The sequence below is a fragment of the Leiobunum rupestre genome, chromosome 2, assembly GCF_980474605.1.
Source record: "Leiobunum rupestre chromosome 2, qqLeiRupe1.1.hap1, whole genome shotgun sequence".
NCBI classification, from domain to species: domain Eukaryota; kingdom Metazoa; phylum Arthropoda; class Arachnida; order Opiliones; family Sclerosomatidae; genus Leiobunum; species Leiobunum rupestre.
The window spans coordinates 63,286,415-63,306,910 of record NC_143385.1 but is presented as its reverse complement, the minus strand read 5'-3'; the positions used below and the strand labels follow the sequence as shown (position 1 = coordinate 63,306,910).

Genomic DNA, 20,496 nt, shown 5'->3' with positions numbered 1-20,496 from the left:
AAATATACTTCTATGATTAGTTTTAGCCAAATATATTTCTATGATTAGTTTTGGCCAAATATACTTCTATGATTAGTTTTAGCCAAATATATTTCTATGATTAGTTTTAGCCAAATATACGTCTATGATTAGTTTTAGCCAAATATATTTCTATGATTAGTTTTAGCCAAATATACTTCTATGATTAGTTTTAGCCAAATATATTTCTATGATTACTTTTAGCCAAATATACTTCTATGATTAGTTTTAGCCAAATATATTTCTATGATTAGTTTTAGCCAAATATATTTCTATGATTAGTTTTAGCCAAATATACTTCTATGATTAGTTTTAGCCAAATATATTTCTATGATTAGTTTTGGCCAAATATACTTCTATGATTAGTTTTAGCCAAATATATTTCTATGATTAGTTTTAGCCAAATATACGTCTATGATTAGTTTTAGCCAAATATATTTCTATGATTAGTTTTAGCCAAATATACTTCTATGATTAGTTTTAGCCAAATATATTTCTATGATTAGTTTTAGCCAAATATACTTCTATGATTAGTTTTAGCCAAATATATTTCTATGATTAGTTTTAGCCAAATATACTTCTATGATTAGTTTTAGCCAAATATATTTATATTTATTGTCAATTTTTATTTATTTTTTCTTTTTTTTGGCATTTTCGAAATTTTTAAATTTGTTCAAATTTTTCCCTAGGAATCGGTCAGAATCCCATGTTATTTTCAATGGGAAAATTTCCATTTGTTGTTGTCAAAAACATTTTTCGTTGCCATGGCAAAACGGTTGCCCATTGTATAAATTCCCTTTAGGATTTTTCATCATCCGCCGAGTTTGAACAAAATCGGTGGGTTACACTTCGGGACGTCTAGCTGGGATCGAACATGGCTCCTCTTGCTGCGAGGTGAAAGTGCTAACCACTCCACCACCCCAACTGCGACTTATTTACTTGTTTAACAACGCAAATAAAAATGTTTGCTAATCTCTTCTCAAGGTGTCATTTTTTAATTCGCAGGCCACAGTATTATACAACAAACTGTTATCGAGCAACGTCTCCTTGCGGGAACAAATAGACCAAGTTCTGAAAGACAGGGAGCAATTCAGCTCCATCTACAAAAGCCTCGAGAAAACTTTGACGGCCAAAAAGAAAGAAACGAAAATGTTGATTAACAAAGCCACGACGGCCTACGAACAAAGGTATTTCCACTTTTCGGAATTTTTTGGATTACACTTTCTTCTTCAGGGGAAAATATCTTGTTAAAAGATCCATAGAAAAATGCCAAGCAATTTGGTGTTTAATCTATAGTTCAACAAGCTTTCTTTTGTGTTTGAAACGTCGCCCAATATGCTTCAAAATGAGGTACTTTACAAACTATACGACGTCGAGCCATCCTATCGTTATATTTTCCAATATTTTTCAATTTTAGAAGGTGCAATTTAACGAAATTGCCTATTTCTGCTCGGAGTTAGTGTTAGGTGTGATTGTGAATTATAACCTAATTTTTAAAGACTTTTTGACAAACTAATATTGAAATAGGGTTTTTTTAAATAATTGCCTACGTTATTATAAAGGCACGTGCACGCGAAATTTTATCGAATTAATTCTGGCCACTAGGCCCACTCGTCTCTGGATCCCGCTTATTGTCGCCGTTTTGTCGGGAATCTTGCACGGGCCTTTATCATAACGTAGTCAACGTTTAAATATTCTGTCTTTAAGGGGGAAGACTACGGTGGTCATTGTCTACTTTCGCGCTATTTCAAGCTGAACTCTTTTAATTTTGTATTTTAACTTATAAAATTAATATTTAAGTGTAAAACAGCCTTTTTTTAGTGCTTAAAATAAGTTTGACAATTTTAAATTTAAAAGTAATTAAGTTATTCCGTTTTAATTCGGACCCCCGGAGCTAAACAAGTTGGGCAAGCGCCCAAACTACCCTTTAGTTAGGACCTTATATCTCGTTAACTATTAATATTAGAATTATCAAAATTATTTCAAGCACTAGAGAAAGGTTCATCCTAATAAGAAAAATATAATTCAATTATGTAATTGTTAAAACAGAAACGTTCAGCTTGAACGAAAAAGAGGCTTTTACCGTATTCTTCCCCCTTAATAAGAAACACGATTTTACTGGCGGATTATCTAATAGGCTAAAGCTTAGGGGCCCGGAACCTACCTTAAGGTAAAGGGGCCCCGAGACGAACCTAGAGCAATGTCAAAGGGGCCCTAATAAAGCCCAGCTGATGCGAAAAGGTACTACACTTTGATCTTAGCCAAACGACAAAGAAACTTATTAGTAAATATCAAAAGAAAATATTTTTAGTTTTTGCAAAACGATACTTCACTTTGATCTTAGCAAAACGACGAAGAAACTTATTATTAAAGCAAGTGGCGGCCCTATCATTGCCACCTGTATAATGAAAATACCCCTGTTGTTAGAGACGGCCATGAATCTATTTATGGCAAAGGAAGCTAAAATTCAAAATAGAAAAATGATAACGTCGTCAGAGAGCCATTGTAGAGCATTATAGTTAGACAACTTATACTCTATTTAGTGGGCTTTTACCTAAATTATATATCCCATGTAAAATATTGTTTATAATTGCTGTAATTTATGTTATTGATAAATTTATAAACGATCCAATCAATGCGAGGGGTACCTATAAGTACCGCCTTTTTGATTTCGACGCTACCGACCTCTATTGAAAAAGAGCTACTTTACGTCGAACCGCCACTTGCTTTAAATTTCAAAAGAAAATATTTTATGCAAAGTTATCAATTTGGTTTTTGTTGATCTTTCTTAGTCAGCTGTAAACGGTAGTAGAATGAATCCTGCGAAAGGAAATCCAATATCCTTACAGGGAAACAAACATTTAAAGCGCGGCCCTTAGAGGTTCGATTTTAATGCTTTTTATTTAATCTAGATGGCGCCAATTTGACGGGATGTAAAGCCATACTGATTTATTACTAAAAAGAACTTAGACTATTTTAAATAATAATTATTAAAAGTTCAACTAAAAAAATATTTTTCATAAAAAAAGAAACAATCAAAAATTTAATATAGGCCTATTTAATATCGTTGGCAAATTAAATATAAGGTGTTGTTCACAAATTACTTAATGCAGTAAGGGGGGTAAGGTACAATCTTTACTAAATGTTACAGAGGAGAATTCGCTGTAATGTGACGTCACGTGTCGTAACTACAACTAAACTACCAACTATTTTAAGCAGGGTTGGCGCTTAATTGATTTTTTTAATCAAAATCAAATCAATCATTTTTTGTTTTTAATCGGATTTTTTTATTTTATTGAATTTATGGATTTTTAAACAATTAATGACTCTTTTACTGTACAATTACCGGATATTTTACTTTTATCAGCTATAGGCAATCTAGAATTAAATTAAATTTAATTACTATTTCACATTTTAGTTTGCTCAGATTTTCTATGTATTTTTTTTAGAAAACATTTTTTTATTTTTTATTCAAATTTTAAGTAACACCACGGCCAACTTTGATCACGCGCTGTTCGCTTGCTCACGGAATTTCAACGAATGGGTTGGCCGCTGTAGCGCGAGAGATCAAAGTTGGCCGTGGTAACACAAACAATTAAGTAATTGTTTTTATCGATTATGATAGTATTAGTTTCCTAGAGGTAGAACATTAACTATATAGGTTTAATTTTGAATTTTGTTTAAACAATTAAAGGTTTATAGTGCTGTTATAATTGAGGGGGGCTGAATATTTGTGACGTCATTTCCGGTGTGGGGGATCTTTCAAATTAGCGTTTTCAGTTTATAGTGCCAGACAAAAACCTAGCAGATTATTAACTTCTTGCGTTGGCCGCTACGTGGCAGCTAGGAGCAACAAACACAGCACCCCACACAAGGAGAACGCAACCCGTCAAAAGACATACATTTTCTTGTGTACATTTTTCATTGGTTAGACGCATTAGCGCCTGCTGCCGTCGCAAGGGAGAAAATTCGGAAATTGTCTTCCCCCTGCCCGTAAAACGTTCAGCGTAAAGGCTCGTCCAATGAGATTTGTACACAACACTGCGTTAGCGTGTTTAAAGACTAGTGGCGTTCTCCTTGGGTTTGTTGCTCCTAGGTGACACCAACTACACTGAAATGGCTTATTGCAAATCTTCTGTACGATGAGGAGGCTGTATGTCCAAAATATTTAGTGTTACGTAATTTGTGCACAGCCTTTAATTTAAAATTTGTATTTATCAGACAGCTAGCGCCATCTGGTAAGACTTCGGTTGTTTTAAAAATTTACCTCTAATGGATCTTCTCCCTTTGTCAATTATGTAGCGGATCCAAACTGGACATTTAAACAGTAAACCAAAAACCTCGAGAAATTATAAACTAAGCTCTCTCAAATGGTTGAAATTTCCACCAATTGTGAAACGTGCCGAATCCCTTTCCAAGGCTTAACCAATTTAAGCTTAAAACTCAGAGAAAACCAAAAAATAAAGTAGCTGTAATCAAGAGTGCCTTCCCCTTTTCCCGACCCCCACCCCATCAAAGATAAAAATGTCTTTTGGTGGCGGATGATTGTGGGTGGAGTCATCTTCACTTTCCTGAATCTCGGCGGGAAATGGGAGGACGTTAATTTTTTTGGTTTGTGTCTCGGTTTGAAATTAGCCTTTATATTCGCCCCGGGAAATACGCATCCTTTTTTAAAACAAGTTGCCCATGCTCAAAATATATCGTCCGGTGTTTAAGTCGTAATTTTGGTACTAATTTAATTTAATTATATTAATTTATTTCTTAATTTTAATTTAATATGCATTTATTTTTTAATTTTAATTTAATATGCATTTAATTTTTAATTTTAATTTAATATGCATTTAATTTTAAATTTTAATTTAATATGCATTTAATTTTTAATTTTAATGAAATATTGCTATCAATTCTTAATTTTAATGTAACATTGCTATTAATTCTTAGTTTTAGTTTAATATGCATTTAATTCCTAATTTTAAATTAATATGCATTTAATTCTTAATTTTATTTTAATAATTTTATTCTCAATTTTAATTTAAAAATTTTATTTTCAATTTTAATTTAAAAATTTTATTTTCAATTTTAATTTAATAATTTTATTCTTAATTTTAATTTAATAATTTTATTCTCAATTTTAATTTAATAAATTTATTCTCAATTTTAATTTAATAAATTTATTCTCAATTTTAATTTAATAAATTTATTCTCAATTTTAATTTAATATGCATTTAATTCAAAATTTTAATTTAATATGCATTTAATTCCTAATTTAAATTTAATATGCATTTAATTCTTAATTTAAATTTAATAATAATTTAATTCTTCATTTTCTATTAATATTAATATTAATATTAATATTAATATTTTCATTTACAATTGATATTAATATTTATATATTTCTTCATTTTCAAATAATATTAATATTTATATAATTCTTCATTTTCAATTAATATTAATATTTATAAAATTCTTCATTTTCAATTAATATTAATATTTATATAACTTCATTTTCAATTAATATTAATATTTAAATAATTCATTTTCAATTAATATTAATATTAATATAATTCTTCATTTTCAATTAATATTAATATTTATATAATTCTTCATTTTCAATTAATATAAATATTTATATAATTATTCATTTTCAATTAATATTAATATAATTCTTCATTTTCAATTAATATTAATATTTATATAACTTCATTTTCAATTAATATTAATATTTATATAATTCTTCATTTTCAATTAATATTAATATTTATATAATTCTTCATTTTCAATTAATATTAATATTAAAATAATTCTTCATTTTCAATTAATTTTAATATTTATATAATTTTTCATTTTCAATTAATCTTAATATTTATATAATTCTTCATTCTCAATTAATCTTAATATTTATATAATTCTTCATTCTCAATTAATATTAATATTAATATTTATATAATTTTTCATTCTCAATTAATATTAATATTAATATTTATATAATTCTTCAGTTTATTTGAATATTTTTTCTATTTTCAAATAATATTATTTTTTTCTAAATTTTAATTTAATATTATTTTTTTTATTTTCAAATAATATTATTTTTTTCTAAATTTTAATTTAATATTATTTTTTCTATTTTCAATTAATATTTTTCATTTTCTATTAATATTAATATTAATATTAATATTTTCATTTACAATTGATATTAATATTTATATATTTCTTCATTTTCAATTAATATTAATATTTATATAATTCTTCATTTTCAATTGATATTAATATTTATATATTTCTTCATTTTCAATTAATATTAATATTTATATAATTCTTCATTTTCAATTAATATTAATATTTATATAATTCTTCTTTTTCAATTAATATTAATATTTATATAACTTCATTTTCAATTAATATTAATATTTATATAATTCTTCTTTTTCAATTAATATTAATATTTATATAACTTCATTTTCAATTAATATTAATATTTAAATAATTCATTTTCAATTAATATTAATATTAATATTAATATAATTCTTCATTTTCAATTAATATTAATATTAATATTAATATAATTCTTCATTTTCAATTAATATTAATATTAATATTAATATAATTCTTCATTTTCAATTAATATTAATATTTATATAATTCTTCATTTTCAATTAATATTAATATTTATATAATTCTTCATTTTCAATTAATATTAATATTTATATAATTATTCATTTTCAATTAATATTAATATAATTCTTCATTTTCAATTAATATTAATATAATTCTTCATTTTCAATTAATATTAATATTTATATAACTTCATTTTCAATTAATATTAATATTTAAATAATTTTTAATTTTCAATTAATATTAATATTTATATAATTCTTCATTTTCAATTATTATTAATATTTATATAATTCTTCATTTTCAATTAATATTAATATTTATATAACTTCATTTTCAATTAATATTAATATTTAAATAATTCATTTTCAATTAATATTAATATTAAAATAATTCTTCATTTTCAATTAATTTTAATATTTATATAATTTTTCCTTTTCAATTAATATTAATATTTATATAATTATTCATTTTCAATTAATATTAATATAATTCTTCATTTTCAATTAATATTAATATTAATATAACTTCATTTTCAATTAATATTAATATTTAAATAATTTTTCATTTTCAATTAATATTAATATTTATATAATTCTTCATTTTCAATTAATATTAATATTTATATAATTCTTCATTTTCAATTAATATTAATATTTATATAATTCTTCATTTTCAATTAATATTAATATTTATATAATTATTCATTTTCAATTAATATTAATATAATTCTTCATTTTCAATTAATATTAATATAATTCTTCATTTTCAATTAATATTAATATAATTCTTCATTTTCAATTAATATTAATATTTATATAATTCTTCATTTTCAATTAATATTAATATTTATATAATTCTTCATTTTCAATTAATATTAATATTAAAATAATTCTTCATTTTCAATTAATTTTAATATTTATATAATTTTTCATTTTCAATTAATCTTAATATTTATATAATTCTTCATTCTCAATTAATCTTAATATTTATATAATTCTTCATTCTCAATTAATATTAATATTAATATTTATATAATTTTTCATTCTCAATTAATATTAATATTAATATTTATATAATTCTTCAGTTTATTTGAATATTTTTTCTATTTTCAAATAATATTATTTTTTTCTAAATTTTAATTTAATATTATTTTTTTTATTTTCAAATAATATTATTTTTTTCTAAATTTTAATTTAATATTATTTTTTCTATTTTCAATTAATATTTTTCATTTTCTATTAATATTAATATTAATATTAATATTAATATTTTCATTTACAATTGATATTAATATTTATATATTTCTTCATTTTCAATTAATATTAATATTTATATAATTCTTCATTTTCAATTGATATTAATATTTATATATTTCTTCATTTTCAATTAATATTAATATTTATATAATTCTTCATTTTCAATTAATATTAATATTTATATAATTCTTCTTTTTCAATTAATATTAATATTTATATAACTTCATTTTCAATTAATATTAATATTTATATAATTCTTCTTTTTCAATTAATATTAATATTTATATAACTTCATTTTCAATTAATATTAATATTTAAATAATTCATTTTCAATTAATATTAATATTAATATTAATATTAATATAATTCTTCATTTTCAATTAATATTAATATTAATATTAATATAATTCTTCATTTTCAATTAATATTAATATTAATATTAATATAATTCTTCATTTTCAATTAATATTAATATTTATATAATTCTTCATTTTCAATTAATATTAATATTTATATAATTCTTCATTTTCAATTAATATTAATATTTATATAATTATTCATTTTCAATTAATATTAATATAATTCTTCATTTTCAATTAATATTAATATAATTCTTCATTTTCAATTAATATTAATATTTATATAACTTCATTTTCAATTAATATTAATATTTATATAACTTCATTTTCAATTAATATTAATATTTAAATAATTTTTAATTTTCAATTAATATTAATATTTATATAATTCTTCATTTTCAATTATTATTAATATTTATATAATTCTTCATTTTCAATTAATATTAATATTTATATAACTTCATTTTCAATTAATATTAATATTTAAATAATTCATTTTCAATTAATATTAATATTAAAATAATTCTTCATTTTCAATTAATTTTAATATTTATATAATTTTTCCTTTTCAATTAATATTAATATTTATATAATTATTCATTTTCAATTAATATTAATATAATTCTTCATTTTCAATTAATATTAATATTAATATAACTTCATTTTCAATTAATATTAATATTTAAATAATTTTTCATTTTCAATTAATATTAATATTTATATAATTCTTCATTTTCAATTAATATTAATATTTATATAATTCTTCATTTTCAATTAATATTAATATTTATATAATTCTTCATTTTCAATTAATATTAATATTTATATAATTATTCATTTTCAATTAATATTAATATAATTCTTCATTTTCAATTAATATTAATATAATTCTTCATTTTCAATTAATATTAATATAATTCTTCATTTTCAATTAATATTAATATTTATATAACTTCATTTTCAATTAATATTAATATTTAAATAATTTTTAATTTTCAATTAATATTAATATTTATATAATTCTTCATTTTCAATTAATATTAATATTTATATAATTCTTCATTTTCAATTAATATTAATATTTATATAACTTCATTTTCAATTAATATTAATATTTAAATAATTCATTTTCAATTAATATTAATATTAAAATAATTCTTCATTTTCAATTAATTTTAATATTTATATAATTTTTCCTTTTCAATTAATATTAATATTTATATAATTATTCATTTTCAATTAATATTAATATAATTCTTCATTTTCAATTAATATTAATATTAATATAACTTCATTTTCAATTAATATTAATATTTAAATAATTTTTCATTTTCAATTAATATTAATATTTATATAATTCTTCATTTTCAATTAATATTAATATTTATATAATTCTTCATTTTCAATTAATATTAATATTTATATAACTTCATTTCCAATTAATATTAATATTTAAATAATTCATTTTCAATTAATATTAATATTTATATAATTCTTCATTTTCAATTAATATTAATATTTATATAATTCTTCATTTTCAATTAATATTAATATTTATATAATTCTTCATTTTCAATTAATATTAATATTTATATAATTATTCATTTTCAATTAATATTAATATAATTCTTCATTTTCAATTAATATTAATATAATTCTTCATTTTCAATTAATATTAATATTTATATAACTTCATTTTCAATTAATATTAATATTTAAATAATTTTTAATTTTCAATTAATATTAATATTTATATAATTCTTCATTCTCAATTAATATTATTATTAATATTTATATAATTCTTCATTTTCAATTAATATTAATATTTATATAACTTCATTTTCAATTAATATTAATATTTAAATAATTCATTTTCAATTAATATTAATATTAAAATAATTCTTCATTTTCAATTAATTTTAATATTTATATAATTTTTCCTTTTCAATTAATATTAATATTTATATAATTATTCATTTTCAATTAATATTAATATAATTCTTCATTTTCAATTAATATTAATATTAATATAACTTCATTTTCAATTAATATTAATATTTAAATAATTTTTCATTTTCAATTAATATTAATATTTATATAATTCTTCATTTTCAATTAATATTAATATTTATATAATTCTTCATTTTCAATTAATATTAATATTTATATAATTCTTCATTTTCAATTAATATTAATATTTATATAATTCTTCATTTTCAATTAATATTAATATTTATATAATTATTCATTTTCAATTAATATTAATATAATTCTTCATTTTCAATTAATATTAATATAATTCTTCATTTTCAATTAATATTAATATAATTCTTCATTTTCAATTAATATTAATATAATTCTTCATTTTCAATTAATATTAATATTTAAATAGTTTTTAATTTTCAATTAATATTAATATTTATATAATTCTTCATTTTCAATTAATATTAATATTTATATAATTCTTCATTTTCAATTAATATTAATATTTATATAACTTCATTTTCAATTAATATTAATATTTAAATAATTAATTTTCAATTAATATTAATATTAAAATAATTCTTCATTTTCAATTAATTTTAATATTTATATAATTTTTCCTTTTCAATTAATATTAATATTTATATAATTATTCATTTTCAATTAATATTAATATAATTCTTCATTTTCAATTAATATTAATATTAATATAACTTCATTTTCAATTAATATTAATATTTAAATAATTTTTCATTTTCAATTAATATTAATATTTATATAATTCTTCATTTTCAATTAATATTAATATTTATATAATTCTTCATTTTCAATTAATATTAATATTTATATAACTTCATTTTCAATTAATATTAATATTTAAATAATTCATTTTCAATTAATATTAATATTAAAATAATTCTTCATTTTCAATTAATTTTAATATTTATATAATTTTTCCTTTTCAATTAATCTTAATATTTATATAATTCTTCATTCTCAATTAATTTTAATATTAATATTTATATAATTTTTCATTCTCAATTAATATTAATATTAATATTTATATAATTTTTCATTCTAAATTAATAATAATATTAATATTTATATAATTCTTCAGTTTATTTGAATATTTTTTCTATTTTCAAATAATATTATTTTTTTCTAAATTTTAATTTAATATTATTTTTTTTATTTTCAAATAATATTATTTTTTTCTAAATTTTAATTTAATATTATTTTTTCTATTTTCTATTAATATTATTTTTTTCTAAATTTTAATTTAATATTATTTTTTCTATTTTCAATTAATATTATTTTTATTCTTTATTTTATTTCATTTTATTTTATTTTAATTTAATATTATTTTTATCCATTATTTCATTTTAATTTAATAATAATTTAATTCTTCACTTTAATTATATGTTATTTTAATTCTTCATTTTGAATTAATATTAATTTAATTCTTCACTTTAATTATATGTTATTTTAATTCTTCATTTTCAATTAATATTAATATAACTCGTCATTTTTTTATTCAATTATTTAATTAACCTTTTACCTTTAACTTCGAGTCCCACTAGATAGAACCGACAGCGACGAAGCTAAATGAAAGGCCTTCTATATATATATTATCATCCCTCTATATCCAGAGATCCAGTTTACAGATATTTAAATGCCACTCTACCGTTGACAACAATAGTGTCAACAAAAAACGAAATTTATTAAAATTAGTCTTTTCATGAGAGTATATTTCTGGCGCCATCTACGATGCGCCGGACCAAAAAAAAGCGAAATGGCGTGTTTGCTCTGAGTATTCGTGTCAGCGTTAGGCCTAAATATCCAACAAAGAACTAAAAGACGGCTAAAGTTTTGGTTAAACAATGTTTAAAAGACATTAGAATGTTTGGTTTGTATTTTATCGGGGTATTTCCTCTGTTTGCATTTCGGGTTTTGTAGACCCCGTAATGGTGGTTTCTTGGAGAGTTAACCGCCTTTTCTTTGCTGAAACATTTAAAGGGTAAGTGACATAAAAATTGTATTTATGATTTTCACAATTTCAATTGACGTCAGAGAAACCTTAGGGCCGTATATAAATTTCATTCTTAATTACAAAATATTTCCTCGAAAAAGGTGCTAAAATTTCTTATTGGTAACTTAGTTTAAAAATGTCTTAATTGAAGCTTTAATGTAGCCCAATATGATTTTTTTTAAAATAAGTTTGAAATAAAACGTTTTTAGTGTAAATAGTTTTGAAAATTTTAATCTCATTACATAATTAGTTATATCATATGTAACATAATTACTCATAAGTATGCCTCTGTATAACATTTCCATTGAAAAAAATTCAATGAGACCTTGTTTCACGCGGAACATACATTGAGCGGACCCAAAAATGCAAAAATGTTTATAATCCTTGCGCTATTGAAAAGGTTACCATGGAAATGAATCATGTGATCGTGACGCACGAGCTAAACTTGACGTGGGCAAACCCAGAAACGCGCGAGGAATTCTCACTAACTTCCGTTTCCCATCAGTAAAGTTGATGACGCGTATTTCGTCACGGAATTGTAAGTGACGTAATTTACGTCATATCCCGTGAACAAGGTTTCATTATCGAAAATGCTTTTATGGCATACTTATGAGTGATTATGTTACATATGTATTCTCTTGGAATGTCCAAGGTAGACTTTTCTGGTCTTGTTGATTCTCGTTGGAACAGGCATGGCTTACACGTGCTAAGCTAAACTCGGCTCCTGTTTGACCTTAAGCGTTGTCTCGATTTAAAGTTCACTCCCTTTTAAACGATCCAAATACGTGATTTTTCGCGGAACTAGATCAGTTTCGTGAAGAATGTGACAAATTATACATATTTAATGTGAGAGGTTTCTTAAATTAACTGAATGCGCTTCGATTTCGTTCCCCTAGCTGGCACGGGTTCTTAAGCCGCTTCCACAGTACACTGCCAATGAATCCTTAGACATTCCAACTCAACAACTAATTATAAAACCTAATTTAATAAATAACGATATTTCTTAATCTATGGTTAGAAATATAAATGTTTAAACAAAGTCGTGCATTCATAATTAGATAAACGTTTTCAAACTACCCTTCTGCCATAAGAATCGCGCATCGTCGGAAACACCAATAAAAATATGGCCTTAATCATTCAAAATTACTCCCATGACCTCCTCCCATGACCTCCTCCCCGTCAAAAGAAATCTAAATTCTAAATATACCTTATCAAAAAAGGATAAATAGTAGGGCAAAAAAAATTGCGTTCAAATACCCCGAACGGTTCCGAAGTTATTGGTCTTTGAACTTAAGCCTAGGTCATCCAAAGAAAAACCGATAATATTAAATAATTCAAAACGCGCTTAAGAACGGCTCAGTCTACGAAACGGATTAAAACCTCGCCGCTAAAGAGAATATAATGCCGCAAACCGCGTTCAAATAGCTCGGCCCGTTTTTGAGTAATTACCTCTCGAATTTAAGCCTCGGATCTCGACCGAGTCCCGCGCCAAGGCCCAACTTAAAGTTGATTTATCTCCGCAATGACTAGTCATATTTCATACCCGCAAATGATTCTCGGTTTGCCTCTTTTATCTCTTTCTAGCCTTAATGGCTTTTAGTCTCCATCTTTTCTCCTCCCTTGTTTTACGTTATAACTTTTATAAGAAGCACCAAACACAGAAATATTTCTAGTTTTCGCTCCGCCTCGAGAGAGTCGCCTGACTACAAACGCGATTTATAGTTCAAAATGTGATATTACGACCAAATTACTCCCTTAGACTGCCGCTATTTAAAAATGGAAGCCGGTTGCGTGTGTTTTGGGCTGGATAAGGGTAGGGGGGGGGGGTCCTTTTCCAAACCTTATTACCTTCTTAGTTTCGTCAGAAGTAAATGAATGAAAGTTTGAAAGTACCCACTAGATCAGATAAAATGACTTTCCAATTCTCCCTGTTGCTTAATTGGTTTGGAGCGAACTAGGAAAATTGAGACATAACATAAGTAACATAATAACAATAAGTATGACCAGAAGCCTATAAAAATCAAAATCGTGGAACGTCTCGTTTTCGAACTAGAGGTATTCGGAGGGATACAGAGTTGTTAAGGCGATATGTGGCCAGAAAATATAGTCCTCTCGATATATTCATTCCGAAGGACTTCAGGTGTACAAATCAGCTGTGAAATCACTTGAAATCACGTGCATTTAGTAGCTTTAATAACTTTAATCAATTAAATATGGCAATCACTTGAAATCTGAAATCAGATGTACAAAATTTCTAACATTGGAATGATTCATACGCGAGCAGTAGCGGAAAAAATATTTGAAAAATGCAGACGGTTCGTTACATTTTAGCTCGTAGAATTCGCGTAGGATTTTGCTGGGGATTTCGAATTTTGAGAGACCCGCCTAGTTTAGATTGAACTTGGTAATTTCTACATTATAAAGGTAATAAATATCAAACTATTATTTGCTATCATAAATATACATACTAATGAACAATAATCTATTAATAATAATAATAATAATAATCAGCTAGGCTAATACCCAAGGCACCACCTTAGGCCTAAGTCATCAAGCGACTTTTGAAGCCTTTAATTCAGGTGGCCGGGTTACAATGCGTAGGAGGGTGGTGGCAAGCCCTGCATGCCACGAGATCGAGCCAACAGCTCCCTACACTAACTATTACCGTTAACCTCTACAAGTTTTTATGATTCTGAAGGCGATATCTCCGTATAATTTTATCAATACGCTTTGAAAAACCTTAAGCCTTGCCCGCCTTTAGCGTTTAAAGTTTTAAACCAAGGATGATTTAAACCTACGTTTCAGGTTTGCCAACCGACGTTTTCGCTACAAAGACTAAATATAGCGCTCACTAGATCCGCTAGTCCTAGGTCGCGTTAATTAATTCTTTGCTCCGTGTCAAGACGTTTCAAAAGTTTAACGTTGGCGGTATAGCTTCTCTTATTATAGGCTTCTGCTATGACTGGCTATTGTTTTAATGGTCATTTTCTGACGGATCCTTTTTTCCGTCCTGGTCGTGCAGCCGAATTGAGTTGTTTACTATCGTCCTTGGTATTAATAAATTTTCGGCTCGGGCATATTTTAGACACCAAGGGGGTCTGTACTGACGAGGAGACTACCCGATGTGATAATCACCGATTTTGTTGAAACTAGGTGGGTACGTAGACCTTATGGTAACAAGAAATTTCACCAAGGGAAAAGTTTGCCATGGCAACCGAAAATGTTTTTGACAACACAGTATGTATATTTTCCCATTGAAAATGACATGGGAAAAAATAGTTTTAAAAGTGGATTTTATTCGTTGGTTAAAACTAGTTTAAACCAGTCTGGCTGGCTCTTGCCAAACCCGTCAGAGTTATCATACCATACGCGATACGGCAGGATAACCATTCCAAGTAGAGGTATGGATTCCTGTAGAAGGCAATAATTTTAAGAGTTTTGTACGTAAATGTCAGAAATGGCTAAATGGTTATTGTTTTTTTAAAACAAAAAGATATTTTTATTCATCCAAATGCACAAAATTTACAAGTGAGGTTCTATGATTCCTTCGTTAGCCGCAACGTAGGTTTCGGCACGATGGGTCGTCTCTTGAAACGAGCGAGGAATCATATCAGGAGTGAGAAGTCCCTTTTAAACCTAAAAAGTTTGATTCGCCTGTTCCGGCGATGACAATTACTCCGACCCATAAACTATTAACTTGTTCCGGAGTATCAGGGCTACTCTTTTTACTCCTTCTGCAAAGGAGGAGTAAAGGAGTAAAATCGGATTTTGTCGTCTGCTAGCCACAATTTATCTGTTTAGAAGGTCACAGGCACAGGCAGCCATTTTGGAAACACGTTTTTATTCCGACTCGAAATATTGGCCACCACGGAATCGGAGTAAAATGACGTTATAACGTCACTCTTCTTACCCTACTCCGAAATCCCGGAACAAGCGAAAATAAACCACCTAGTGATTCGTTGACGTTAAGCCCCATTTTCATGCTCGCTGGTAGCGGATAAAAATCGTCAAAATTCGCTTCCGCCACTCGCAAGCGTGAAAATAAAGCTAAAATATCTGTTTGAAACAGATCGACGCGGAAAGTGAAAAAGTGTATAGATGAAGCGGATTTTGACGATTTTTACCCGCTACCAGCGAGCATGAAAATGGGGCTTTAAGGCCCATTTTCATGCTCGCTGGTAACGGATAAAAATTGTTAAAATTCGCATCCGCCACTCGCAAGCGTGAAAATAAAGCTAAAATATCTGTTTGAAACAGATCGACGCGGAAAGTGAAAAAGTGTGTAGCGGAAGCGGATTTTGTTGATTTTTACCCGCTACCAGCGAGCATGAAAATGGGGCTTAAATCTTCGATGCTCGCAACAGGCGTCTCGTAAACTTGTTCTTTGATGAACCCCACAAGAAAAAGTCCATCGGCCTAGAGAACTCGTTGTTCAGATACTCCACAACACCTCGAGGTTAAAGGGCAACGCAAGTGACCATGCAGGGGGGTAAATTATCTTATAGATAAAAAGAACGACTGCGCATGCGCTAACTGCCATAGCCTTTCCCTCTGTAAAAAAAGCAGAACCATATTTGCCAAATTTATTTTGTATAAATGCGCCTCTCGCGGTTTTTACGCAAAATCCATGCATTCTAATTCTTTAGTCGCGAAAATGGCCGAGGAAAGTGAAGTCTCCGTGCTTACCGAAAAATCGGATCCTAAACTTCTACAAAATAAATGTAATAAAAAAAGATAAATATTCTGTCGGGGTATAATGATAGGGAAATTGTTAAGGGAGACGGGATATAGGAGTGTGTGTGGTGTTGAATTTTCTTAATCCAATGTGAGGCTAGCGGCAGAGATTTACCGCGTCCAAGGCCTAATGTTTCAACTTCCATTATTAAAAATATTCAATTCACAAATAATTTTATTCCAAAACATTGTTAAATCGAAAATATCAAAGTCCAACTCTCGGAAACTAACCCAGTTCTTTTCTCCATAATAAATAAATTGAGCTAGGCCTAAATTCCTGGGTTCGTTGATTGCGAGCTAACTCAGCGAAGAAAATCGAAAAATTCGCGAATGAGAGCGAAATTGCGCCACGTGGCTACATCAAGGAGAATAAGGCTTTCGCGCTGTATAAAATCATAATTGGAAAACCTACTTACGGTTTGTTGAAGAAAACATAGTTCCCCCCCTGCATGACCACTTGCGTTGCCCTTTAATGGGGTGGCGCACCGTCATGCTAGTCCCATATTCGTCTGTAAGTGGCCAGAGGAACGTCGTCTAACGCGCGTGCTACTTCGTTCTGCAAAAGCTCCAAGTAAGTTTGTCCATTAAGACGATTTGGAAGAAATAATGGGCTGATAACTCGATCCCCGAGCAAACCTGCCCAAACATTTGATTTAAATTGTCATCGTTTCACATTTGATTATTTTGTTTGCTGAAAATCTCTCGCCAAGGAACACTCGTCGGTCACCAGAAGTTGATTGGGGAAATTTGGGTTTGTGGAATAAAGCGCCGAAATAGCAGGGTGGGAGAGCCTTAGACTATACTTTAGACGGACTGAAACATCTAAAGGGGCAGATTCAAATTACTGGGTTCGGGTATACGTGGTAGGGCGAGTGAGTGCGAAATATTAAGTCGACGTAATAAGGGGATACGAGGATTAATAAAATAATACTAATTTTCTTCATTAATAAAGTTGTTAACTACAAATCGCGACTGTACAAAAAACTGAAGGGAAAGTACCGCGTACAAGCAAATTCCGAGAAGGGTTCGCGAACTTTCAAGGGTACAGCCACTCGTGATGATATCCAAGAGACAGTAACCAAAAAATACACTCTCCCTTTTTAGGGGCTCAATATCCAGACGAGTAAAAACCCCAACTTCGGATATTGAAGTAAACACAATGGGAAAATACATTTGAAAGAAAAAATACCAAATACATGATACAAAATTTCCGCAACCGCTTTTAAACCAAATTCCATTATACATTTATGAAATTAATATTAATTGTTAAGCAATTAATTATACTCTTAATTAAAAAGATAAACATTGAATTTATTCAACACGGTTCTCATCAGACATGATCATAAGATCATTAGCCAATTACCGAAATCATATCTAGTGTTCGGCAGTCGATTAATTTTTATCCATGAATAAAATAAGCTCGGCTATATTTAAATAATATTTATTTAAATAACCAATAGTTGAATAAAAATTGTAAAATGTTTAAATAATCGAAGGTGAATAAACCTATTATTTAAATAAAACAAACAATTATTTAAATAAATACCACTTTTATTCAAATTAATGCTTGGTTGCGTAAAAAACATAACTAAATAAGTTAAAATGATATTCGTTTTACCAACGTTTTTTTAAATAAATGGGAAAATTTGTGAATAATGAATAAACAATTCCGAACACTAATCATATCGACGTTCCGTAGATCCTTCGTGCCGAGTTTGGTGGAGGGTTGCTCAGAGTTCAAAATGGATTTATTCACGAAATTGAACGTGTTTCCTTTCAAAGACTCCAATTTTTCTGAAAAACGGGAGCTGCGCAATAAAACCAGAACGATATGAGGAAAAACGTTTACGAAACAGAACGGCGTTCCACTCCATTTCGAGCGCTGTGTTCGCTTCAAACGGATGCAAGTGATAATTGCGAAGAGTGTCCCACACTTTATACCTTGACAAATCAAGGTCGTCACTCGCCACTATAACGCTTGTTTGAGGATTAGCCGTAAAATAAGCCAGAACGTTGTCGTCCAACATGTTGAGGTTTGGAAGACCTTGTCCACGGAACCTGGGATTGACGTCTCCGTTGTCGTGGAAGTTTCAAACAGCTCCTTGGTCTCCTGTCAGAATCACTAACTCCGTAATACAACTCTACCCTAAAAGCGCCATGTTCACGATAATAAAGTGACATAATTGATTAGACTCAAAACGGAAAGATTTCGCTTTAAATACTAATTAAATAACCGACTTTTGTACAAAAGCAAAAGGAAATGTTTTATTAGTAGGCGTAGTAATAAAAAAATGAGACCTTAACTTGTAGGCCTCAATTAATTTTTAGAAGAATAAAAATATCCTTTTGTTTAAAAATAAATTAACCATTTAAGCCATTTCTAACATTTACGTACAAAACGTTTGCCCCTTATGATGGGCTTGTTGTTTTTCATCACCTACGTTATTGTACATTTTCGTTAATTCTCTACAACTTTCTCATTGTAGGTTTTCTTCTAGCATTTTCCCGCCATAAATACATTTTTGAAAATTTTGAAGTAAAGCGTTATGGGAACATATCAGAAATAAAACTCTTAAAATTTCGCAACTCTTAACACTTGGAGTTTTTGAGAAAAATTCCCGGTCAGAGCAATTCAGGACACTGTTAGCAAAATAGGTTTGGTACGAGGTTAACTTTAAAAAGTCCCTGATAATAAGATATTCAACTACTTAAATATTAACTTTGCTATACAGGGTGTCCACTAAAATATGGACCAGGGCGAATATCTCCAAAACAGCATTATGTACGAATTTGAAATTCTTAGGTCGCATAGAGTGTGTAGGGGGAAACCTTCTTTAAGTATGACCTTGAACCATGTCTTCAAGGTCATACTAAAATTATCTCGAGAACCATTAGGTTTAGAGCAAAAATTCCAATAAGAACGTTGTTGTTCGTCACATTACCATTAGCTTTCTATTTGACATTTTTGCTCTAAACCTAATGGTTCTCGAGATATATTAGTATGACCTTGTAGACATGGTTCAAGGTCATACAATTTTCCGAATATTAACATCTCCCATTAGATTGTCTAGCAATTTTCGATAATGTAACACGACTCGTTTTGACGTAGACAAAGTTTAAATTTGAGTTGTGAAAAACATTTTTGGTTGCCATGGCAAAACGAATGGCCATTTAAACTTTTCCCTTTAAAAGCTTTCAAGGTGCATAAAGGTAATAATAATAATAATCAGCTTGGCTAATACCCACCCAAGGTACCACCTTATTCCTAAGTCATCTAGTGATTTATAATGCCTTTAAACAGGTGGCCGGGTTACAATGCGTGGGAGGGTGGTGGCAAGCCCTTCAAGCCACGCTAGCCAACAGCTCCCTACACTAACTAATACCTTTAACCTCAAAAAGTTTTTTATGGGTAGGGGAAATTGAAAAACTCGGGGGAAAACCCCTTTTAACCAGTGGGGAGAGAACTTGCAAACTCAACGCGGAAGGAGTTGTCCCGAGTTTT

General features: G+C 26.8%; 1 protein-coding gene across 1 annotated transcript in view; it reads left to right on the top strand.

The window, feature by feature from the left end:
* Positions 1 to 20,496, top strand: part of Ccdc114 (Coiled-coil domain containing protein 114) — a 181,789-nt gene that overhangs the window by 86,035 nt on the left and 75,258 nt on the right. Inside the window, exon 4 of the mRNA XM_090167243.1 lies at positions 1,024 to 1,205. Within this exon, the coding sequence (XP_090023369.1) occupies positions 1,024 to 1,205 (182 nt within the window). The remainder of the gene's footprint in view (positions 1 to 1,023; positions 1,206 to 20,496) is intronic.